Source organism: Natrix helvetica, assembly GCF_964273705.1.
Source record: "Natrix helvetica genome assembly, chromosome: 1".
NCBI classification, from domain to species: domain Eukaryota; kingdom Metazoa; phylum Chordata; class Lepidosauria; order Squamata; family Natricidae; genus Natrix; species Natrix helvetica.
The window spans coordinates 137,224,103-137,249,915 of record NC_138548.1 but is presented as its reverse complement, the minus strand read 5'-3'; the positions used below and the strand labels follow the sequence as shown (position 1 = coordinate 137,249,915).

At 38.0% G+C, this 25,813-nt stretch overlaps 1 protein-coding gene across 3 annotated transcripts in view; it reads left to right on the top strand.

Moving 5' to 3' along the window:
• The first annotated feature begins 968 nt into the window (after nucleotides 1–968).
• OSBPL11 (oxysterol binding protein like 11) overlaps nucleotides 969–25,813 on the top strand; it is a 69,164-nt gene continuing 44,319 nt past the window's right edge. Inside the window, exons 1-2 of one of the 3 annotated variants that reach the window (XM_081937001.1) lie at nucleotides 969–1,827; nucleotides 23,466–23,534. In XM_081937001.1, the coding sequence (XP_081793127.1) occupies nucleotides 1,631–1,827; nucleotides 23,466–23,534 (266 nt within the window). In that variant the 5' untranslated portion in view covers nucleotides 969–1,630. The remainder of the gene's footprint in view (nucleotides 1,828–23,465; nucleotides 23,535–25,813) is intronic. The other 2 variants (XM_081937000.1, XM_081937002.1) reach the window with 2 other exon arrangements.

The window sequence follows — 25,813 nt, the reverse complement described above, 5'->3', positions numbered from 1 at the left end:
GCCTCAAATTCAGTGATTTCAAACTCCCTGCATTCGATTGGCAGCCTATGCCAAACTGATAAAGGCAGAAAGCATATTTCCACCCGATGATTTTAAGAGAAAGAACGCTTTTTTAAAAAGGTAGATTTGGGAAGATTTAGAGAGCATATACTGCTCTGCTATGAACCTTCCTACTCTGTGGGCTTCTTTACGACCTGCACCATTGAAGGCAGCGTTTGTAAAAATGACCACCACGACTTGCATTTATTGGGTTTTAACTAAATACATTAATTTATTAAAAACTACTTCCCAGTCTTTCTTTCTTTCTTCCCTTCCTTCCAAAAATAGTGTTCTATAGTATTTGGCACCCAAAACACATATCCGTGCTTACCCAATTGCATGTTTCCTGACCTGTAGAGGGTATAATTGTAGTGCGGTTGCATAAACCTTACTAAAACAAACAAACAAACCACAAAGATCCATTAAAATAAATAAAAGCATGGCTATTTAAAACTGATTTTCTGGAAGGCGAATTTAAAATTAGACACCGGAGGAGGGGGAGAAATGATCCCGGTCCACAAAAGAAGAGATCCACAAGGAAGGATCCACCCACGTCGCGAGCTCTGGAATACCGCCTGAAACCTCTCCCCGCCCCCCCCCCCCACTTCCTTCACCCCACCACGTTGTGGCAAGAAAGGCATCACGTGCAGGGACGGGAACTGCAAATCGACTAGAAGGGCGACCTCGAAGAGCTGCACTCACAGCCTTTGCCTTTGCCTCCGACCCCGACCCCCCCGCCCAATACGCACCTAACGTCCCTTCCACCGCCCCAATACGCGCCTACGTTTAATTAAAACATGCGTTGTATTTGCACGCACGCAAGACAAAACGAGGGGCATCCTTATTTCCTCGCGATCTCTGCCCTTAGCGAACATGGCGGCGCCGGCGCCACCCCCTCTTCTCAGGCGGTGTGGGGTGGGGTTTAAGGCTAACCCGGAAGGGGTGGCGGCCTGCTTCTTGCTGGCTCGGGGAGAGGCAGCTCGGCCGAGCCGGTCTCTCTCTCCTTCCTTGGGTGGACCTGACGGGAGGAGCGGGGCTTCTTTGCCGGGCTTGAGGAGGGCGAAGGGAGGCGGAGCTGTTGCCCGAGGGCGAGAGCAACCCCTTGCCGCCTCTGGGTTAGTTAGGGTGGAGAGCCGCCTTGAGCCTTCCTCTCTCGGTCTCCTTGCGCCGGCAGCATCCTTCTCCGGGCAGGGGCGAAGAAGAAGAGCCGCCGCCCTCCTCCTCCTCCTGTGGCTCCTGCCCAGCGCTCTCTGTCCTCTTTCCCCTTCGCCTCCCCACGCTTGTTTACCCGTCCCAGAGAGCTCGGGCTACGCCTCCCTCCGCCCCCGGCCGCCTTGAGGGGAAAAGAAGCCAGCCTTTGGGGCCGTCGTCTTCTCCTCCTCTCCTCGGGCGTTTCTGCTCCGATTTTCCCCCTCGAGGAAAAGTTTCCTTCCAGGCTGCTGCTGAGGACCGTGTTTCTTTGTTTTAAATTGATGCCCTTTTTGCTGCCTTTTGGCCTGCCCGGCTGTGGCCCGAGTGTGCGGCAGCCCTGCCTTGCCTCCTCCCACCCCTCCGGTGGGCGGGGGTGGCGGCTTGGTTTCTTCGTTTTGCCATGCAAAGCGGGGAGCCCATGCCGGCAGCTACGGTTGTTACGGCGATGAAAGTGTCGGAGAGCGAAGGCAAGCTGGAGACTTTCCTCCCGGCCCAAAACTGCTCCAGCAAGTGCAGCAGCAGCAGCAGCGGCAGCAGCGGAGGTGGTGGGCTTAACAGCAGCCGAGGAGGAAGCGGTAGCAAAGTGTGGCAGTACAGGTAAGGTGTGCTTTTCACTGGAGCCAGGTGGGAACAACAGTTTAGGAATCCCAATTCCCCTGGCTAGCTGGCTGTGATCTTGCTTTTGTCATGTTGGGAGGGTGAGCACATGCACCCTTTAATAAGAAATGGTGGCCATGCTTTGTCCCCTGCTCCCTTCAAAATCCTGCTTACCTTATAATTTATAAATCATGCTCCCTTCAAAATCTTACAATTTATAGTCATGCTCCCTTCAAAATCTTATAATTTATAGGTCATATGCTCCTGACAGAACAATAAAGCCAGTGGAAGGAGAAGTTATGGGTGATCCATCACTGGAGACTTAAAAAAATAAGACTGGACAGCCATTGGCCTGAAATGTTTATGAGATTTTCCGTTTATGTATTTTACATTCAAAGGGTCTTCATCCCAAATTGTATAGCTAAAAGTTTGTAGAGATTTTCAGTCATCCAGGTCATGGTTGTCCCAAAGGAGCTTTTTCTAGAGGCAACTGGACTTTCTGGTTTTTCTTTGAAGATGTTTGGTTTCTCACCCAACAAGCTTTTTCAGCTCAGAAGAAAAAGCACCTTTGGGACAATTTGTCTGAAATGGTATAGCCGTCTCCGGCTTGAGCAGGGGGTTGAACTAGAAGACCTCCAAGGTCCCTTCCATTTCTTTTAAATTCATTACTTTGTGCTTTTCCAGATGGGGAGCTATATTTTCAAAATCCTTTTCTCTGAACCCCAAACAGGAGAAGTGTATTTTGAACCCTACAATTTCCCCCCTCCCCCCCAGTTCAGTCATGTCCAATTTTCAGAAACAGGCCTGGACAACTGTTGTAGTTTTCTTGGCAAAGTTTTTCAGAAGTGGTTTGCCATTGCCTCATTCCTTAGTCTGGGAGAAAGTGACTGAGTTCATAATCACTCAGCTGATTTTGTGCCTAAGACTGGACTAGAACTCACAGTGTCCCAGTTTCTAGCCTGCATGTTTTAACCATTGCCACTAAACAGACTGGTTTAACTTTCAAAGTTACTTAGTATGTCTGTATGTTTCAAAAATGTGATAATTAAAGCCAGTCACAAATGGTAAATAGATAAGTGAGAAACTCTAGAGAAAGAGCAATAGGACAGAGGGCTTTAATGTGCTTCCCATTTTTCAGAATGAGTTTGATTTAAAATGTCAGAACCATTACAGGAAGTAAAACAAATCCATTATAATCAGTTAAAGCTTCTTGTTGTTATGTATTAAGGTTTTTTTTTGCAGAAATTTCACTATTCAGAGAAAGCATTTGTATAAATATGTTAAAATATGATTACAAATATATGCTTAATATATTTGTAAAAGCAATATGGGGTATTTAATTATTGTATAAGCGACAGACACCAATATGGGATGGTCTTTTGCCTTTTCATTATAAGAGTCATAGATGTTATATGCTTAGGTATGTTAATGAATGTAGTAGGAAATATAAACACAATGAAATAGCACTTTATAAACTTATAAGCTGTATGTATATTTTATGCTGTCATAATTTCCTTTAGATAATAAAATGATTGCTAAATTTACACATTGTGTGAACCAGAACCAAGTTAATTTGTCATGGTCATTATTCAGGGTAGCTAATCAGGGAGGCGTGATAGAACTGGAACTACTTCTTAAGTATATGTTTGTGAGTCACCAAATCTGGCACTGGAATTTTTGAAGTAGGTCAGTGTGCCTGCTCTCAGCCAAAGCTCGTTTTCAATCTGCATTGTTTATATATTTCATATAATCTGGTAAGATACAAATATATTTTTGTGTAATGGATTAAAAACAGAATGAATTGTTGTTCTTCCTTAAAAATGAAAGTCAGCTGAGTGACCTGGTCAACTCACTTTCTCTGGACCCACCACATCTCATAAGGTGGTTGTTGTGGGGAAAAATATTATTTGGTTCCTTGTATAGTACAAAATAAACAAGAGTATAATATATTTTTCTATTTGAATGCTATATATATGCCAATATAAAGTGCAAGTTTTACTTATTGCATTCACAATTACGTATATTTTCCAATATTCTGTAATCTCACAGCTCTTTGGGGTATCAATTTATTTATTATTTCTCAAATTTTACCCAGTTTAAAATTTAGCCATTTCTATTAAACTTAAGCCAAAATGATTTAAACAAGCATTTGTAATTTGATTATGTCATACTACAGTGTGGGCATTTAAAATATGAACACATTAAAAATGCTGCCAATAAAATATTTTCAGCTACTGGTTAACTAGCACTTATCCTAAAAATTTCACATTTGTGTTAAACAATATTAATATATGCCCTTTTCCTTGAAGAGAAGGAAGGAACTATTGTCAATGCATGCCTTTTTATTTATTTCTAACTATTAGACTATTGACTAATATAGTGTACATAATACACCTCTCATGTTTTATAATGAAACAAAGCAGATACTTTAAAACACAAACTATTTTATAGAATATTAAAGTAGCAATTAAAACATGAAAATAAAGTCATCAACAATTAAAACATTGTTAAAATATGTTTTAAAGCCTTTTAAATTGTTAACAAGGTTAGTTTCTTTAGTAGGGAGTGCATTTTAGACAAAAGAGGCTACTGTAGAGAAGATGTAATTGAAAAATCTATATGGACCAATTTATTCCATTATGAATTATAATTTCATTAGAAGTTAAGTCAAATTAAAATGGTTAGACTTTAATTAGTTGCTAGGTTTGCCTGGCTTTTGTGTCAATGCTGTATGCATGTTAGTTGTAATTTCAAAATACCTATTCAATTAATTTCTAAACTGTAAGGTTACAGTTGTTAAGGTTACAGTCATATCCACATTTGGTTGGTCCTACAAATTTAGCAAAATGTAGTTCTGGATAAAAAGGAACAAGATAATATTAAGAGGATATTACCTTTACAGAGAACACATTATTCTCCCTAGGATTCTTTGGTTAAATTTGTTATTTAAAATAGTGGTGAAAGAGTATTCATAGGAGATATTGAAATAATGCTGGGATATTGGTATATTCTAATTTGGTCTTTTTACAGCATGTTGCTTGATAATTTGCTGTCAAGTTCCTCTTAATTCTTAGTAATTCATTTCTGCCTAAAATGGTTTGCAACATAATACAAGTAATTAACAGTATCCATAGATTAACAGATACAGTCAAAATTAAACCTATCAATTCAGTCAGCCTCAATTAAAATAATACAAATAAACAGCAATAATTCATGCTTGATTAATTGGAAATAATGAAAATTGACTAATTTCAGAAAAATTCTGCAAAGGAAATTACCCCTCCTTGACAGCTGTACCACTTGTCTATGGTAGACTTCCCCGTGGAAAAGAGACTTGGATTTTTTCTGTCTAGTTAACAATGGCTATGGGGAAATAGTTAATTTTCCACTGAGCCTTAGATCTCAGAGGACTTATCATCAGCCAATAATTATTTCTTGATGTTGAACTACTTTATTGAATTTCTTATAGCATGTGAGCTATTTGGGTTTTTTTTTGTAAAAATAAAATATCCCTATTTTTTTTTTTAAAAATGTATCTCTAAATAGTGAATACACAAAGTAAATTTCTGAAAAAAACAGAAATGTTTTACTTATAATAAATGAAAACTAACTGTATTTTTCGGAGTATAAGACGCACCTTTCCTCCCCCCAAAAGAGGGTGAAAATCTGGTGCGTCTTATACACTGAATACATCATTTTTTGCCTCCTGAAACCCTGCCCCACGCATCTAGTTTTTTTTGCAAAAATGGATGCACAGAGGGTTTAGGAGGCCTGCAAAGTGTTCCTGGGGGCTGGGGGGGGGGGTAAACAAGTGAAAAATGGGCCTGTTTCCCATAAAAACAGGGCTGTTTTTGCCCTCCCAAGCCCCCAGGAGCATTCTTCAGCCTTCCAAAGTCTCTGCACTCCCCGTTTTTGTGAAAAACGGGGCCGTGTTTTGCCTCCCAAACCCCCACGCATCGCATTTTTGCCCTCCCTGTCCCTCAGGAGCACTTTGCAGGCCTCTCAAACTCTGCATGACACTTTTTCACACACACACACACACACACAAAAAAACGGGTCATGCAGAGGGTTTGGGAGGCCTGCGGAGTGTTCCTAGGGGACAGAGAAGGCAAAAACTTTTCTTTAAAATTTACCTGTTCAAAATCTTGTGCGTCTTATACTCTGGTGCTTCTTATAATTAAAAAAAAATACGGTATAAAGAAATAGTTGATTGTGCAATATTGTTTGTCACAATGTGCCCCAAGTCAAAAGCATAATGTTGTTTTCATTCAGTTTTGTAAAAATACAAGATGATTCATGTTGAACTTGTCTGGTAATTGAAAGTCAGTTTAAGCAGCCTGTCAAATTTATCAGCAATAGGTGCCATTAAAGGAAAAAAAAACTGTTGCTACACTTGAATGCTCTAGACATGAGATTAGAAAATCTAAAACCATGAAGTCTGACACCCAATGCAGTTCCTAAAATAGCACTCAACACTTGCCTTTGATTTACATTTTGAGCAAATATCCCATGTGAAAAACCAAACTACAAAGGAAAAAAAATGCAAAAATAGATATTTGATTTTTTTCTAACTTGAATGCAAATGCAAATTACAATAGTGTAGTTTCAATAACTGTTCTGTCACCTTCGGGTATTTGAACACACTTACCGCAAAAAGAACTATAAGGGACTATAATACAGTTATATTATTTTGAATCTATAATTTAATATCCTTTTAAGTAGCTCAGCATCTAACTGAAATTGCATGACTTCTTGAATCACAGAATGTTGAAAGAGAAGCTTACTCTAACGTTACTTTGAAATAAAAGCCTATCTTTGAATTTAAAAAGATTGTGTGATCACAACTCTGCTTAACACTTTTCAGGAGGACTGTGTAGGCATCCTATAATAGTTGCCCCTAGTTGTCAGTGGATATGGCTAAACTCACCAGAAATTGAGTGTGAAGGGGCAACCCTTTTGTTTTGGAAGCAGAACTCCTACCTTATTCCCCTGATACACCAGAATCTGAAACCATTGTTTGAAATGGATTTCTAATTCCTGAGTTTGTTACAAAAATGACAAATCAGGATATGGTGTTGATCATATTGAGAGTTTATCGTTTCTGAATAATTCAGCTTTGTTTGATGGTGAAAAGAATTAAACAGAAGATTTAGACTAATGTTCTTGTAAACAATAAACCCAAATTCATTTTGCAAATTTGACAATTATGTTGTGTATGAAGCTGCTGGATCAATGGATTGATTTTCTATTTTTGACAATGCATGTTTCAGTAAGGCTTAATAAAATGTGCTGGGTTTCATCTTTTTTTGTTGTCAGGTTCCAGCAATTGTGAATTATTTCCCTTTGGAATAGATTAGTACATTGTCATAGAAAATGCTGAGGATTACAATATATAACCCAGGTTGACAGTATAGCATTTCTACACACCATGTTGTTTGTGATTGGTAGACCTCAAAATTAACCTACAATGGCCAAAATCTTGCAACATTATTATCTAAAAACTTGTAAGGTTATGGATGAGTTTTAACTTCCGAAGTTTTATGAGTCTCATGTGAATATAATCATTTTTAAAAATATATATTTTGGTCTTGTTTTTTTCACACCATAAGACACAGCACAGTAGCCACATGGAATATCAGTAATGTTCGGACTACAGGATGGAAACAGTGGTTTTATTTCATAAACTATGATTTAACAAACCATGGCTTGACACATTATCTGCATCATATCAGGCTATGCCAGTAATGATAAATCTATGTTACATGTATCATAGATGGCAAGTCATAACATTGTGGGTCAGATGGGAGTGTTCACCAATATCCAGTGACAATTATTTTTGAAAGCAGCCTCATTATCTTGCGAGTTTAGAGGCTGTGTGAGAAAAGGGTGGCAGACGTTGGACCCTATAGATATGTGTGGGTGGGTGGAATTGTTTCTCTTTGTTCAAGGGTGTGCATGTATGTGTGGGGAGCAGAAGTGTCAAGTGAGGCATTTTCTGAATTTTTACCCACTGAGCCGAAAAGCTTCCTTATCACTGGCATAAGCTGTGTCAAGACATCCAGGAATGTAACAATGATATTTTGTAACTGAACTTGCTTTCTAAAATTAGCAACTTAGTATCAACTGATGGCATGGCAGAAGTCAATGGACATTTAGTTGACCATCTCTAAAGACAATACATTTTTTTCATATTAGTAGATAGACATTCCATCCTTGCTCTTAAAACCATAGCAACCTCTAGAAACTTATTTATGTAGATAAACATATTTTATCTATTTCAAAAAATATATCAGTTTTTAAAAGGAAAATATTTCTAATGTTAGCTCAGACCTAGCAAAGGGTAGTATCCAAAGAAGTAAAGAAAAAGTTACAGTAGTATCAGCTAAATTGTTACATTTTTTTCATTGGCATCTGCTTAAAATGCTGTCTGCAGGATTTGGTAGACTGCAGATACTAGAAGGACACTATGTGTTTACTGCAGGCAATTACATAAAAATACAGCCTTCCATCTCTGTATGAACGGCTTGCCAGTAAACAGCCTGTGAATCTGTAAATTCCTTCTCTGCAGTAGGTTCAGCTAAATATACACCTACTTTAAAAGAATGTATAAATGGTTCTTAAAGACAAAATACTGTAATGCGGATTTCTAGCTTTTGCTCCTGTGATGCTTATAATTGCGCAGCTTGGTTTTTTGCTACTATTTCTGAATAGCAGAAATAATTGTTATTCCTATATCTTAGGTTATTTTTAAGAATCATCATATTTGGACTTAATTGGTCATATACTGCAAACGTACCTTGACAAAGGTTTTTGAACAGGTGAAGTTCTTAAGTAGATGGTTTCACTTGGGACTGAAAAGAAAAACAAAACAAAATAAGTTCTACAACTTAAAATGCTCAGTTCATTTTCTTTAGAGAAATGCATAGTACACGTAGTCCTCAACTTAATGACCGCAATTGAGCCCAAAATTTATGTTGTTAAGTGAGTTTTGCCCCATTTTATGACCTTTCTTGCCACTGCTGTTAAGAGAATCACTGCAATTGTTAAGTTACTAGGATGGTTATTAAGTGAGTCTGGTTTACCCATTGACTTTGTTTGTCAGAAGCTCACAAATGATGATCACATGATCCCAGGACACTGCAACTGTCATAAATATGAGCCAGTTGACAAGCATCTGAATTTTGACCATGTGACCACAGGGATGCTGCAGTGGTCGTAACTGAAAAATAGTCATGTCATTTTTTTTCAATGCCATTGTAACTTTGAATGGTCACCAAATGAACTTTTGTTAGTCAAGGACTACCTGTATACAAGAATTGACCTTTGGGAAATTTTAGTATGTCAATGATACAACATAGATTTTCTACATAAAAGGTCCCAGTTTCAATCCCTTGCATATTTGGGTCAAGTAGGAATAACTTGAACAGTCACTTCAGTTAATGCAAAGCCAGATAGGGAAACTTCTGACTGACAGGACCTTCCCATTTAATCTCAGTAGAATTTCTCCTCTGCACACAGGTAGTCCTCTACAGGTAAGGATGCTGTAATGGTTGTCAATGTGAAAAATAGTTATAAGTCACTTTTTCCAGTTCGTTGTAACTTCAAACGGTCACTAAATGAACTGTGGTATGTCAAGGATCATGGAGAAGAGACTCTGGTTGGTTGGTTGGTTTTTTCTATCACCATATAGTCTGTATGTAGCTTTGTAAAAGGCAGCCCAATTCTCCATGCAGGAAGAAAAATAAAATGCTCTAAATGTAGAGGAAGTTCAGTTTTTTTTAAATTCCATGGGCATATTGTTTTGTTTCTGTGAGTGCAAATAGAAAAGTCCTTTCTCCATACAAAGATAAAATATTGATTCAGCTGTGAAGAAAATGTTGTCTTGTTCTTGACAGTAAAATCACTGTTTCCTCATCAGTAGTTTGAAAGAAGCTTTGAACTAGACAGTGATACCATGAAACATTTGAGAGGTGTCCTGTGAGACAATGAGCCATACACCCCAGAACAGATTTTCAAGTGAGGTTAAACTAACTGGACAGTAGTTTGACTTAACATAAGGCATCTTTATATGATTGCATTCCCCATCTAGTACTTTGTAATGTCCTTTGCCACTACTATCTGAAATTATGTGAAATGCTGGCAGTGCATATTAAAGGTAATATTTTTGAGTCATTAAAATCTTCCAAAGATATTGCTTTGTATCTGTAAATTTCTCATTTGCAAATTACTTGTTATTGAAAGGTTGGTGTTAACCTTGGAGATATGAAACATAGCAGGAGATATGTCACAGGGAAGAATTGTGTGGCGTCCATGTTGATTTATGGCTGAATCGTATCAGCTTTGCAAACATGCCTATAGAAATTATTAGGCTCATGCATTCTTTTTTTTTGTGTGTGTTCAGAGGCAGAAAGAAAGGAATAGATCTTCATAGTATGCAAAGGCTTCTGAAGTTGAGAATACATGAGGAGAAAATTTACTTTTTTTCTATTTCTTTTCTATCTTATACAAAACACCGTTTCTACTTTTTCTCACTTTGTAAGTCACTTATATAATAAGTGTTAGCTCTGAATACCAAATAGTCCAATGTGCAGGTTCTCATTTCTCTCTCTCCCCCTATTCACTTCTTCCCTAACACACATTGCTTAGAAATGGAAGAACAAACCAAACCACCCCATTATTTGTATAAATAGTTTCTTGGTTCGTAACAGAGTGCTCATTTTTAAAATGTCCCTAAGGGTAGAAATGATAGTAGTGCATAAATTTATCATTTTAAAGTAGGTTTATTTTAGCACTGGCATGGCCATCTCCAAAACAGCAAACAGAAATCTTATTGCATCTGAAAAGGGCAGTTGTTTTTGAAGTCATACATTGGAAGAAAATTTTGAGAGTAGGTTACAATAAAAAGTTATGGTGAAGGATTCCCCTGTCCAGTTGTGTCTGTCTTTAGGGGGTGATGCTCATCTCTTTCCTAGCTGAGGTGGCTAGCATTATCCTTTCTATGGTCATGTGGCCAGCATGACTGAATGGAGATGTGCACAGAATGCACCTTCCCATTGAACCCTCCCACTGAAGTGGTACAAATTATTTGCTTGTATTTGCCTGTTTTTAAACTGCAGGAGCTAGGGTAAGAGTTTACCCCAGCACACAGTACTTGACTTTCAAACTTTCAGCCTTCCAGTTGACAGCCCAGCATCTTAACTGCTAGGTAGTTCTTCTATTTAGTCAGAGGTGATAAGAGAGGTTAGCATGATTCCCAGACGGAAATCATATTTACAAAAGATTAAGCACACCATAGTCTACTACAGTTGTTTCTTTAGTTGGCTACCATCTAACTAAAATCCAGTATTGAAATGCATTTTAATCCTTACGTATAACTGACTTGTGTTCAGCTATGTTGCATTATTTAACTAAGGCTCTTTAGGGTGAAATAAAAAGGAAAGAATAAAGCACAGTCTTGGCTCCAAACAGTTAGGCATATCCTCATTTTGAGCAAAAGTTTGGATGGATAAGGAAAAAAAGAACTCCACATGCATCAAACTGACTTCTATTTAATTGAAGGCTTGACATAGCTCTACAACTCTGAGGCAGCTGCAGTGGTGATGCCAGCAGATCCTACTAATGAGGCATTATCAATTTTTCAGTTTCTTGACTCCACAAGAATAAATGACTATCCGTAGAATGTGATCTTCAGGTTGTATAACATTTAAGCGTACATTTCTGAGCAAAGATGCTTAGATATTTAGTCATTCAACCTCCAGGTTATCTAGAGATGGAAGATGCTCACTGTTATCTTTTACTTGCTTGGGTTATTTTTGTGTGACAAACATAAGCAGAATTTGATAGCCTACCTTAGATAGGTTTGAGAAGTGTAATGTGTTGTCCATTCTTTTCTGTCATGGATAATAAAGTTATTAATGAGTATTAGTGATAATAGAGTTACTCATTACCTCCTGGTTCAGAGATAGGATTCCTCTAAATAAAAATTGCTGGAAAAAACTGTTTGAATTGCAGTTTTGAATTCAGTTGTTTTTGTGATTTCTCAAAAAAAAAAACATGTACACCACCTGGAAAGATTGGCTACCATTTATGGACTAGATAACCTTTGGACTGATTCAGCATGTTGTAATTATATAGAATATTTAAGGATATTATATAGAATATTTTAACAGACAAAGTATTTTTTAAAAGTTGCAATACTGATGAATGTATTTCTTAACATATGTTAAAACTTAAATTAGAAAATCAGTTGTATGAGAGGTGTAACTGCAGATCTGATTTTTCTTGATAGAGAATTGAGGTGAGTGCATTATCTTTAATTTGAGTCTTCATAGGGTTGCCTGTGATATTGTTGATAGTTTTAAAATGAAGTCATTTGCATTCACAGAGCAGCATAAAATGAACTGAGCTGAATAACTTAGTAGTTATTAGTAGAGGACGCTTTTTAGAGGCTTTTTTAAACAGTTAGGCCAGGGGTGTCCAAACTTGGGAACTTTAAGACTTGTGGACTTCAACTCCCAGAATTCCCCAGCCAGCATATTCTGGGAGTTGAAGTCCACAAGTCTTAAAGTTCTCAAGTTTGGACACCCCTGAGTTAGGCAGTCATTCACGGTGAGGCAGCAGTTGGCTAGCCTCACCTCAGCACGCGCCTTTTCCCTTTTCCCTTTTTCTTTTCTTTTCATGATGAGAGCGGTGAGGCTGTGCTGACTGCACGTCACTGTGTCCAAAACTATTTTATGAAATAATCTAGGATGTATCTTTTAAGTGAGAAACTCTGGTTTCTTTCTGTATGACATGGCATTGCATAGACCCGTGATGGTGAACCTATGGCATGCGTGCCACAGGTGGCACACAGAGCCATTTGTCAGGGCACACAAGGTGTTGCCCTGTCAGCTGGCCAGCGTGCATGTGTATGCTGGCCAACTGACTTCGGCCTTCTTTTGAGGCTGTTTTTCGTTCTCCGGCGGCTTCCCTGAAGCCTCCAAAGCGCGAAAAACCAGCCCTATGGGCAAACCAGAATGTCAGGAACGGACTTCCGGTTTGCTCGTAGGACCGTTTTTTGCCCTCCGGTGCAAGGAAGCCTCCTGAAGGCTCCGGAGATCGGCCCTGCAGAGAACCTGAAAGTTTGAGAATGGTGACTTCCGGTTTGTCTGTAAGGACAATTTTCGACCTCCGGAGCCTTCAAGGAGCTTCAGGCAGCTTCCCTGAAAGCTCCGGAGGGCAAAAACCGGCCCTACGAGCAAACCCGAAGTGACTTCCAGTTGTCGGTAGGTCCATTTTTCGTCTTCCGGAGCCTTCAGGGAAGCCGCCTGAAGGCTCCGGAGGTCGAAAATAGGCCCTTCGGACAAACTGGAAGTCACCATTTCTGAACTTCCAGATTCCCCGTAGGTCATTTTTTTGCCTCCAAAGACTGCAGGGAAGCTCCTGAGGCCTCTGGAGGGCATCCGGGGGACAGGGAGGCTGTTTTCACCCTCCCCAGGCTCATAGAAAGCTGTTGGAGCCTGGGGAAGGTAAAAAAACCATGGCAAAAGCGGGGGGGGGGGGGTTCGCTGATTGCATGCATGCTCATCCTGGGGGACAGGCACACACAGCATTATGAGTGCGGCACACCGGCGCACGACTCCCCTGTGTTCCCCCTGCTTTTGGCACAGCAGCCAAAAAAGGTTTGCCATCACTGGCATAGACAATTTCTCTGGAATCTGGATATTAAATAATGTTTATGTGCTAGATTTGTTAGAACACAGAGAAGATTTCAGGATTCTTATGTAACTTCCTCTAAAGTATCCAGGAAAGAGTGTCAAGAATCACTTGAGAGATTTTAGTCATTTTATAATTTTATATATTTAAAATAATTCAGCTTTATGTTACGTGGAATAAGACCACAATTAATCTAGCCCAGCCCATTGTATCATGCAGGGACCAACTGAATGCATTTGGGAAAATCACAATTGTTTTTTTTATAGCAAGCTGTACATGTTCAGCCTCTTATAAACATTCATCAGTATTGGATTTCATTAATCTGAAATAACTATTCTGGGCCTTTTTAAAAACCATCCAGACTGGCGGTCATTATTACAACTGAATTCCATAATTTAACACAAAGTTTTATCTTGTTTAATTGCTAACAATTATTTAAATATAATCACTGGATTGCTTTGCTCTATGCATCCTGACAAGCATTGCTCACTATTTCCAAAGCTGCAGATTTATCCTGCAATAGATAATAAAGCTGAAGGAAGGCAAATTTCTGCATGGTTAGATTGGTTGAAGCTCATCTCTTTGAGGAAGAGGAAGGAAGTACATTGAATGCCCTGCAAAAATAGCTTTGGTTTGCATTGTTCTCCTCTAGCATTTTCTGCCTATTTTCTGGGAAACTGTAAAACCTGCTTAGGCTTCTAAATTGTTCCTTCACTGAATAAAGGCAAATGTTGTATGCAGGTGCAGTGCATTCTGATGTTGTGAAAAAATGGACAATAGTCCCATTCACAACATTTATGGATCATTCTCAATAATAGGAAGAAAGGAATTGGCAGTACAATAGAACTGGGTGAAATATTATTGCAATCAAAAGTGTATTCCTTAAGTATGTTAGCTGAGCATTGTATCACCCAGTGGTGACATAAACAGTTTGTGAAGAAATTTCCTTTTTTCCTCCTTGTTCATAGTAAGAAAGGAAGAGTTAAAGGAAGACCTAGTTACCTGCGGGATCGCATCCTGCCCCATACATCCCTACGACCAATCCGTTCGCACAGAGAGGGACTTCTCCAGGTGCCGTCCACCAAACAGTGTCGGGGGGCGACGCCTAGGAGCAGAGCCTTCTCTGTGATGGGCCCAGCCCTGTGGAATGACCTCCCCCTTGACATCAGGATTACCTCCGATCTCCGCTCCTTCCATGTAAAGCTCAAGACCCACCTCTTCCAATTAGCTGGCCTGGCTCAACCATAGTTTATCCCATTGCTCCTGACAGTCTTTTTTAAATTTGGAATTTTAACTGAGGGTATTTTAATTGTTAATTTTAATTCTATTATTATTAGTGTATGCATTTAACGATTGTTACCTCCTCCATGTACATGTACGGGTATGTGTTTGTATGTATGTGTATATGTATTGTATGTATATGTATATTTGTATGGGTTTTTATTGTACGCCGCCCCGAGTCCTTCTGGAGAGGGAGCAGCTAACAAATTAAATTTATTCTATTCTATTAAGAAATTGTGCTATCCAGGGTCCTAATGGCATCTACTTGAAAGAGAAGGGGCCCAATTTCCCTTGGTGTGTGGTCTTCCAAGCATAGCCAGGAAAAGCCCATAGGCTTGAGTATACATGGTATGTTTGGGATAAGCAGGAAGGTATCTCAGTGAGGCTGTATTTGTACTACAGTTTAGTGTTTCAAGGGTGATTGGACCATGAGGAGGGAGGGAGCAGAAGTGGAAGAAAATGAACTATAGAATGGAGGATAAGCCAGCAATTTCATGTCTAATTCAGTAAATCAGACTAAATGTAAAGCAGGAAGTTAATACTAGATTTGAATATCAGTAAAGGAGAACATTTGTAGCTCAGGGTTGAAATGAGGTATGAATATATCTAACGTGGGAACTGTTAATAAAGCTACTTTTCATGAATTAATCTAAGGACCTGTAAAAGGTTTTAGCCCCAAACTATCAATTCCATGTTATATAAGTATGGTGAAATGTTTAAAAATATTTATTTCTTTTAAACGAATCATTATTTTGTCCAGTATGGCAAACAATGGAAAAACCTTTAGGTACTTATTAGTGTCTCCATGTTATTTTTTTCTACTTTTCTATATGTCTTTTGATTTTGAGAGAAGGGTTTAAAATCATTTTTTTAAAAAGAGCTTTAAATTCTTATACAGAAGGATTTTGTGTGATTCCCCCCCCCCTTTTTTTTTGCTTCAAAATCTTTTTCTTCCAGATCAGATTTTCAGAATTGGACGTGGGGAAATAGGGGTGTACTATAGACTTATTTATGCTGCAACATTAAGATACCATTTTATTTTCATTTCCTTTTCTAATAGTTCTCTATAAAGTGGAATGCACATCTTTTTAAAAAATTGTTGTGGATTTATGTTATGCAATTATCTATGACTATGACAAAATGTCTTTCTTTGGAATCACAAACAGTAAATTCAAACCTGGCGGGATTATTTTCCTCCTGTGCATATTTTGTTTGGTCTCAAAGAAATAAATAGAAAGATGGAATAGAAACTTCCTTAGAGGAATAAGAAAATTGGAACTTTCATAAGAAGGTTGTCAAATGTGTGTGTGTTTTAATGTTGTAAATCATATATGACAGTGATGGCTAACCTTTTTTGGATTACGTGCCAAAAGCGGTGGGAGCGCAGGGGGGACGTGTGTGGGCATGCCCATACCTATATATAGCATTATATACGTGCAACCCCAGAGCGCATCAGGAAAGCCTCCGGAGGGCAAAAACCGGCCAAAAAAGAAGGCTGATGTCAACTGGCCAAGCGGATGCATGCACGCTGGAGCTGACAGAGCAATGCCTCATGTGCCCTAACAAATGGCTCTGTGTGCCACAGGTTCGCCATAAAGGGTATACATATTATGGATATAACTAAAACCTGGTGGATTTGAGAGAATCAGCGGGCATCTCATTACAAACTCTGTGGGAAAGATAGGAAGGACATAGGGGAGAATATTAATAAACATGTGGATAATGGCAAGTCATTAGATACATTTTTTTAAGCCTATGATAAAAACCCTCATCAAATACTTTTCAGTGAACTTAACAGCCATGGACTAAAAAGCAGATCCTCTTTGAGTAAGTAATTGACTGAAGCATAGCAAACAATGAATAGGTGTACAGGTAGTCCTCAACTTACACCCACAATTGAGTTCAACATTTCTATTGCTAAGGGAGATGGTTGTTAAAGGTGTTTGCCCCATTTTGCCATCTTTCTTGCCACACTTGTTAAGGGAATCACTGCAGTTGTTAAGTTAGTAACACGGTTGTAAAGTGAATTTAGCTTCCCCATCAATTTTGCTGGTCAGAAGGTTGCAAAAGGTGATCACGTGGTCCCGGGACACTGCAACTGTCATGAATATAGGCCAGTTGCCAAGTGTCCAAATTTTGATCATGTGATCACAGGGATGCTGCAATGGTTGTAAGTGTGAAAAATGGTCATAAGTCACTTTTCTCAGTGCTGTTTGAACGGTCACTAAAGAAGTGGTTGTACATTGAGGAGTATCTGTAAATGAGCGTGATGGCACAGTGGTTAGAATGCAATACTGCAGGCTACTTCTGACTGCTGGCTACCTGCAATTTGGCAGTCAGATTGTCACCGGCTCATGAGACTTCCATCCTTCCAAAGTGGGTAAAATGGGGACCCAGATTGTTGGGGGCTGACTCTGTAAACCACTTAGAGAGGGCTGTGAGGCACTGTGAAGTGGTATATAAGACTCATTGCTATTGCTAAATGGACATTTCTCACACTGGAGAGATCTAACTAGCAAGGGAGTTCTGTCACAGGGTGAGTGTTTTTTAACATATTGATAAATGATCTGGAATTGGAGAGGACTGGTAGAATAACCAAGCTTACTGACGACATTCAATTAAAAACAAAACAGGGACTGAGAAGAACTTCAGAGAGATCTCTGCATATTAGGGGGTAGTACAGGTCAAAATGGCAGAAGTTGTTCTCGGCAAGCAAATACAAAGTGATGCATGTACATCCCAAATATCCTAACTACTCATACAAATTAATGGGGTCAGAGCAAGCAGCGACTGATGAGGAAAGAGATGTTGGAGTAATGGTAAACAGTTCGATAAAGGTGCCAATAAAGTGTGCATCCACTGTGAAAAAAAGGCCAATAGAATGTTAGGCATAATAAGAAACTGTATTGGAAATAGAGATGCCATTATCGTAATTCCCTTATATAAATCAATAATGTGGCCACATCTGGAATATAATGTACTGTTCTGGTCAGCGCAGCTCAAAAAAGAGATAGTGGAGTTGGCCAAGTTTCAGAGGACGGCAAAGAGGATTGTGGGGTTACAGCAGCTTCTAATCAGGAATGCTTATGACAATTGGGGTGTTTAGTCTAAAAAGAAAGAGAGTGAAAGGAGGTAGGATTCAAGTGTACAGAATTAGGAATGTAGTGTATAAAATGAACAAAGAGAAGCTTTTTCTTCTTTTTCCAAAATATTAGAACCAAAGGCTAACTCATTTTTTAGACAATTTATAATTCAGGTTTAGAATTTGCTACCATTAGATCAGGGGCCAGCAACCTTAAACACTCAAAGAGCCATTTGGATCCATTTTCCACAGAAAAGAAAACACTAGGAGCCACAAGACCTGGGTGGCTGTGGCCAACTCAATGTCACTCTCATCCACTCACATGAACCCCCCCCCCCCAGCCATGCCTACCCAGGTTTTGCAGCTCCTGGTTTTTTCTGTGGGAAATGGGTCTCTCTCCCCCTCCTTCCTTCCCTCTCATTTCTGTTCTTCTCTTTCCCCCTCCCTTTTCTTTTTCTTTTTCTTTTTCTCTTCCTTCCTTTCTTTCTTTCCCCTTCTCTCTTTTATTTCCTTCACTCTCATTCTCTCTCTCCAGCTGTCTCGTTTTTCTCCCTCTTCCCCCCCTCTCATTTGTTTCTCTTTTTCCTCTCTTCCATTGTGATTTTCTATGATTTCCCCATTTTTCTCTCTCTCTTTTTTTCCCCTTTTCTCCCTCTCATTTCTCTTTCTCTCCTTCTCATGTTTTTTCTTTTTCCTGTTGCCAACCCCCGCATTAGATGATTACTTTCAAAAAGCTTTTGTCTAGCTTCAGAAACGGGTTTGACCAAGTCATGGAAATCATGATGAGAATGTGATTGCTTCTGAATCCATTTGCTGGGATACTCGGTGGCTTCCTTCTGCAGTTGGTTGGTCACTGTGAAATGTGTTAGACTAGATGGGCCCAGGGGGTCAAATCCTGCAGGGCACTGTGTACGCATTGTTATGTTCTTACCCAGTGCATAGGATTCTGCAAGTATTAATAACTGGACTGATGCAGATTGAACTTTTGACGTTTTGCCAAAGAATCCATTAATTTGAGAGCTTTTGATCTTCTGATGAGTAAGGTGATTTGTACATATAATTTGCGATAGCTTTCTTTTTTTTATGCTTTTAAAAATAGCTAGACTTTCTCCACGTCTGCTTTTTTTATTGGTACAATTTACCCTGTGTACCGTGCTGTGTTCCAATGTTGATTCAGAAAAGTTCCTGTCGGATCTCATCTGTGCAAATTATTGAATATCTTTGTTTCCGTGATTAATTTTGGAGGTATTTCATTTTCATTAATATAGCATCATAGTATTTCTGATTTATTTGGTCAGTAGAAGTTGGTATAGGAATATAAAGGAATGTAGATATGACTTTGATAAAGGAATGGATGAGCCACTAAGGCCTGAGAAATGGTAATTCAGTCTGAGGAAAGAGGAGAGCATGGGGGGGGGGACTCAAAATGACCCCATTTTGATTCTGATTGGGTAAGATCAGGCAGATAAAAACTTTGAGAGGCTTTCCAAATGGATGTTACCCTTTTGAAGTAGACAAGGTCAGGAAATCCTAAGCACTGCAAGGATTCCAGGAATCAACTGCTACATTTTTATTGCAGGTTATAACAAGAATCTTGAAAGCTTGTCAGAGTTTCTAGGTGCCCCATTTTATATCCGAATCAATGCAGGCTTATACACTCCTTCACCAAGGTTATATCTACATTCCTTTCCAGGATAAGACTGTCTGATGGAGCTACAACTCCTGTCAGCCAAAGCAAAATTGACAGTGCCAAGGAATGATAAGCATTCTAACTCAGAATATTTGAAGGACATCCTTAGATTAAGGAATAAAATGCTATCCTATTTATACACTGCATAAAATTTTACAACCTTTAGATCAGCTTCCCATTGGCAAGTAGATCAGCTGATAACTGAAAAATGAAAACTATGATAGTGATCTTACATATGATCCAATTTTTATGATGAAGAGTTTAAGACTTTAGATAGACACAAGTTCCTGATAGCCTGTGCCATAATATTACTATATGGAGGTTCTTTTTTTCTTCCACTTTAAGAATACTCACCTGATTGTTTTGTGTTGAGGCAGACATGGTTGGATCCTCTCTGCTGGCTCTTCTTTCCAGTTCTGCTAATTTTTCTGTGCTACTTCTCTGAAATTAGCTTATAGTTGGTTAGTAGGATGCATTGTGACATCAACAAGAAAGCTGCCAATCAATGAGGTCCTCCCTCCTCTAGTTTCATTAGATTTCAGTTCTAACGATTTATTGGTTGAAATGCTTCTGTAATTATTTGGGTGTTGTTCTTAAGATGTTTTTTTGGGGGGAAAATCTAATTTCAGCTCTGTACCCCCATGGCTCATATAATACAGGAAACATCAAAAGAATTAAGCATTCAATGAACAAAAATAATTGTGTATAAAATGTATGATAAAATACTGAATAATTTGATTACCCTGAAATAAGAATTCTTTGCATTCTACAGAAATAATTGAAATTCAAAGACAGTGGTTGCCTCTTTTTGTGGTGGGGCCTGCCCTCTGGAATGATCCCCTCCCTCCAAATGTGTGGGCTCAAATCTGTTGGCATTACTAAAACATTAACAACCTGGAGGAGGTTTATTTGGGTACTGAGGCTGGGATGATGTCCGTAGGAGGCTTAACACTTGCATGTTCCTGTTTGCCAATTACTTGCCAATTAAAGGTGCTTTCATTTAAATTGCAGTGTTTGTTTTTAGTTATTTTGGATATTGTAAGCCACCCAGAGTCAGGATGTTTATGATGGATGTACATATACATAAATAAATTAGCCTCTGAAACTAATTCTACAGTATTTTAATCAGGATTTGAATTTAATCACATTTGAGTCTGTAGAAGTGGCTCTTTGTCTTCTGTGGAGGATTCTGTGTAGGATTTTAATTAAGTGAAAGTCCTGCATAGCTGATTATGAAAGCCATTTATGTGTTTAAATGGAATTAACTGTGTACAGTAGCAAATGCAGTATCATTTTTATATTTTTTCAGCCCTGATGTCAGAACGAATGAGCTTTGACATAAGAAATAATTTTGAACCAAAATTCAGATTTCAGCCAAGCAGTTTGTTTCATGACCACAAAAGTTTTAAAAACATAATTTCTTAATATTGTTTACACTACTGACATTAAATTATTCCTGCAGCAGGCAACACTTGGTTTCATCTCAGGATTATTCTATGGAGAGAAAAAAATCAGAGCAGCTCCTCCTTCCTAATTCCTCCACAGTTTTCTGCTACAAATACGTTATCACCTGCTTCCAGATTTATAATATACAAATATATCACTTTCATTCTACTGAGCATAGGCAATTAATTTGGTCTTCTTCATCATTCATACATTTCTCGCTTTCCAAATGAATTATTTTGGTCTGAAAATAGAATAGGTGCACAATCAACAATCAATCGGTGAATTCAAAGGCATTATTAGGTAAAAAGATGTATATGGGGAGAAGATAACCAAAAATAAATATATAGTTTCAGACATGCTTTCAGAAATTGTGACAAAGAGGCTCCTACTGCCTCCTTGGAGAACAATCCTAGGTATCTGGATTCTATCATTTGGGTTATTCAAGAAAGGTTTGATGTATTTCTTCATTATTAACTAACTTAAAATGAGTCATATTTCTGAATCCTTTAATGCCTTTCAGTTATTCACGTACATTGTACATTATTCTGAGAGACAGGTCTGTGACATAGACTTCTGAATGAAAAATAGGTTAAATTGATATTTAGTAGGCATGCTCAGGTAATTATTGCAGTTGCTTATTTAGGAGGCCAGTTTCCAATTGTGTTGATTTATTTTGTTGAAAAGTTTGGTGAAATACAGTATCTCCATTCATAATTCACTGTTGATATCTAGATGTGGCGACGTGAATAAACCTCTTGGCTGGAATAGTTTCTCTGACCATTTAAGGTACTTTACTTAGAGCAGGAAATAATGATAATTCAGATTCATTTGTAGCTTCTGATTTCTAAAATTTCCTTCAGGTGTAGCTGTACTAGGAGTGCTAATAATCTGTTATGAACTAATAAGGGGCTTAAGTGATTTCTGGGATTGGGTTTAATTCTTTGAAATCCCCTCTTTATGTAAGGCCCCAAATTCTAGTTGTGGAACTTAAAAATGTAGTCATGGCCTCAATTTCCTAGAGGAATGCTCTGCTGCCTATAAGGCTTCGTGAATATGATGCAGAAATATTTGTTCTTTGTGGTCTACTGGACAAAAATTAATTTTGTGTATTTTGAAGTGTGTGTGAAAATTTTTCAGGGACACCTATCTTGTTGAAGGCTCCTTGTGATTGTTAATAATTGCTACTCCACTAGATGGCAGCATCTAACTGACTTTGAACTCGAATGGCAAACCACTTCTCTATTGCTGCCCAGAAGGGGACAAACTTTGTTTGAGGGAGACTTTAATATAATTGCTATGAAACAGTGGAAAGATGGATGCTGTGCATTCATCATATAAGAGGACATGCATAATATGGAGTAGGTCTGCTCTGTGATGCACATATTTTAGTGAGGGGTCCTTGGTGTTCTCTGAGCTTGGTAGTTTTCTTGCAGATGTTTCATTACCCATACTAAGTAACATAATAAATGCCAGTTATTGGCAACTATTTTAGTTACTCGTTTTGGCTGCTGGTTGCATTTGGAAATTTGTTTGGTAGGGAGAATTCGCACATTTATAAAACCTGCTTTAAAAGGGAAGTGTAACAGTAACCGTATAAAACACAGGTGTACAAATGTCCTCCTTATGTATTGCTTAATATATTTTTTCTTACTATATTTTCCTGTAGTTCTGCTTAATTTCTAGTTAAGTGGGAATACACAAAGTGAGACACCATTTTTATTTTTTATTGATGAGGGAAAAGGCGTTTTTGGAAATAAATAAAGGTGATTGAAAACTGGAATTATTATTTTTGCATTAAATGTTGCTTTAAAACTAAGGGCTTTTTCATATTAAAAAACAGATTGGTTCCCCAAGAAAAGCTGGCACACAAAGCAAAATAAAAGTCTTCAATGATGTTGATGATTTATGATAGATACTTAGGAGTCCAAGAAGTGTGTATCGTTTCAAAATTTTAAATGTACTTTTCCTTAATTAATAGTGGCCAGTGATTTGTTTGTATAGTTCAATTTTAAAGGTATTCTTTTAACCTTAATCAACTTCCATTTTCATAATGAATAATAGTTAAAGAGCCCAAAAACCTTTCCTTAAGGTTAGAAAGCTGAAGGGTATTTAGTAATTTAATCTTTAATATTGAAGCTTTATAAATAAGAGGTGTCCAATAATTTATTACTGATTCCAGTAGTTTATGCATCAGTAATGTGGGTCCCAGTTTTCAGATTGGTAGATTATTTAAAGCATCTCAGTTCTAAATCAATTCTACAAAGACAAACAAGGAGCAAGAGCTTGCAGGAATTTCTGTTTTAAAAGTCATTTGACATTTGTGCTGAGTTACGAAGTCTCTTCTATTACTCTATCAAATATGAAATTACGCAACATCTATGTGAGATATTTTAATTGTTGTTATTTGCCTATAGCTGATGAACTCTGTTCTTATATTTGCCACAGTGATCACATGGAAAACATTTCTGGCTATTTAATGAAATATACAAATCTTGTAACTGGCTGGCAGTACCGGTAAGTTCGATTTTCCAAAACATCACTATTTCAAATGGAATAGTTTTATTCATGAGGTAGTAGTTGTTAATAATATTCTGATAGATTTAGAAAATAATATGTGAATGAAGAATTGTTTTAGCATTAATCTTTTGTTTTAGTGCATGTATTTGATTTCCTGAATGGTAAATTTTTAATTGAACCAGAAGACACTGTGTATTTTACCCTTCAAGAGATAATGCAAAGAAAAATACAGCTATGAAATATATTTGAAAATGGAGGGTATAGCACAGTTGCTATTATAAGCAACAGAAAGATGATTTTGAATGCAATATTGACGTTTGATTAGACATAATATTAACAAGATTTTAAAAGATTGGAGCTCATATTTTGAGATTTCTGGAAGTATAATTACAATAAAAATTTATCTGCTGCACGTTTATTCAGAAACATGGTTTCATAGTTTTGTTCTATAGTTTAATTCCTAATATGTAAGACTGTGTGTAGGAATTTGCAGTCTTGGTGTGACACAGTTACAACTGTCTTTTTTCTAGTTAATATTTGTGTGAATTTGAAAATAAGATCTGAACACTTGAGTTTTTCAAAGTTTGCAAAAGCTCTGGGAAAGCTATGTTTTTGCTCTTGCTTATCTTCCTCCTCTGTCTTTCCTTCTGCAATAAAAATTGTTATGATATAACATTATCCTGGGGATGCTTATTCTCTTTGAAATACTCTCTGAAGCATGGCCTTAAGCAAGAAAAAAAATATTCATGTTTTTCCCTCTGTCTATTTGTTCCCCCCTCATGCTTTGAGTTTGGTTTGTAAAACATTAGGGATCCATATTCCACCATATTCCTAATATTTGCAATGTAAATTGATTCTTCAGTCTAGGAGCTACGCTTTGAAATCTCAGGATTTGCATAGTCTTGTTGAGCTACGGAGACTCGTTTACAATTGGTTCTGCAGTGATTAAACTATGCCCATATCAAGCCATTGCATCTTTGGTGTCCAATAGCTTCTAAATGCACTAGTAACTATCTTGATCTTAGAGGCACTACCATTGTAATAAAATGGAATCGTCTTAAATAATACAAACATGTTTACTTAGCATAGGTTTTATTTGGAGCAGTATGTGACATTGTCAGTCCTCTCATTTGTCCACTGAAGCTAAAAAATATTGTCCCATTATCACAACAATAATAAGCACAACATCATTTGCCTATTCAAAATTGCCCAATACATCTGCCATATCGTATGGCTCGCTGTTACTAAAATAAGGATTTCTTTTAATCAGCAATTGCAAGTTAGCTCAAATTAGGGAAAAGTTTGGAATGTTACTTCTACTTATGAGCCGTGGTGGTGCAGTGGTTAGAGTGCAGTACTGCAGACTACTTCTGTTGACTGCTGGTTGCCTGCAATTTGGCAGTTCAAATCTCACCAGGCTCAAGGTTGACTCAGCCTTCCATCCTTCCAAAGTGGGTAAAATGAGGATCCAGATTGTTGGGGGCAAGAGGCTGACTCTGTAAACAGCTTAGAGAGGGCTGTAAATATAAGTCTTAAGTGCTGTTGCTACTTATTGGTACTTCATTGCTTCTTCGTTATTTAAAAACCTCAGCTAAGAAATAGGGCTATATTAGTAGCCATGTCTCCTGGTTCCTTATGATCTCTGTAGGTCCAACTTCTTCTGTTTATATCAAGAGTTTTTCAATCTAAGGATAAAAATCTCTGACAATGTGCAAAATCCCATTTAAGAAATGAAAAGATGAAAAGTCTCTGAACATGTACACAGCCTTTGGGAGTCAGGCAACAAACAGACTTGATAAATATATGTATGTTTTTTTTCCTGTATGTGTTAGGAAGGCTTTCTTGCTTGTATCAAAGTATAAGGCTCCTCTACTAAAACTTCCCAGCTTCAGCTGGCTATTTACCCAGGAACATTGCTTTGGTCTGGCTGATGAGTCTCAGTGGCAAGCCACACAGTGCTTTTCAGCTTTATGGATTTTTGAAGTCTTTCAGCAGAGGCCTCAGTGATAATAAAAGCTTCAAAACTGAATCCAGACCTCTTTTTCTTTACAGGCCATTTTAATTTTTTAATATATTCCAAATATTTTCATCCTTGGGTTCATCTTTGAGAGTTGCCTTACAATCTCTTTGGTTGGTTTTGATGTATTGCTTCATCATGTCCTTCCCTGTTGTTTTTCCAGGGGTATTATGCAAACATTGCAGAAAACAAAACGCTCACCTGCTTAATCCCAAAGGCTGAATCCACATTTTTCCATCCTCCAGTGGAAGATGAAAGA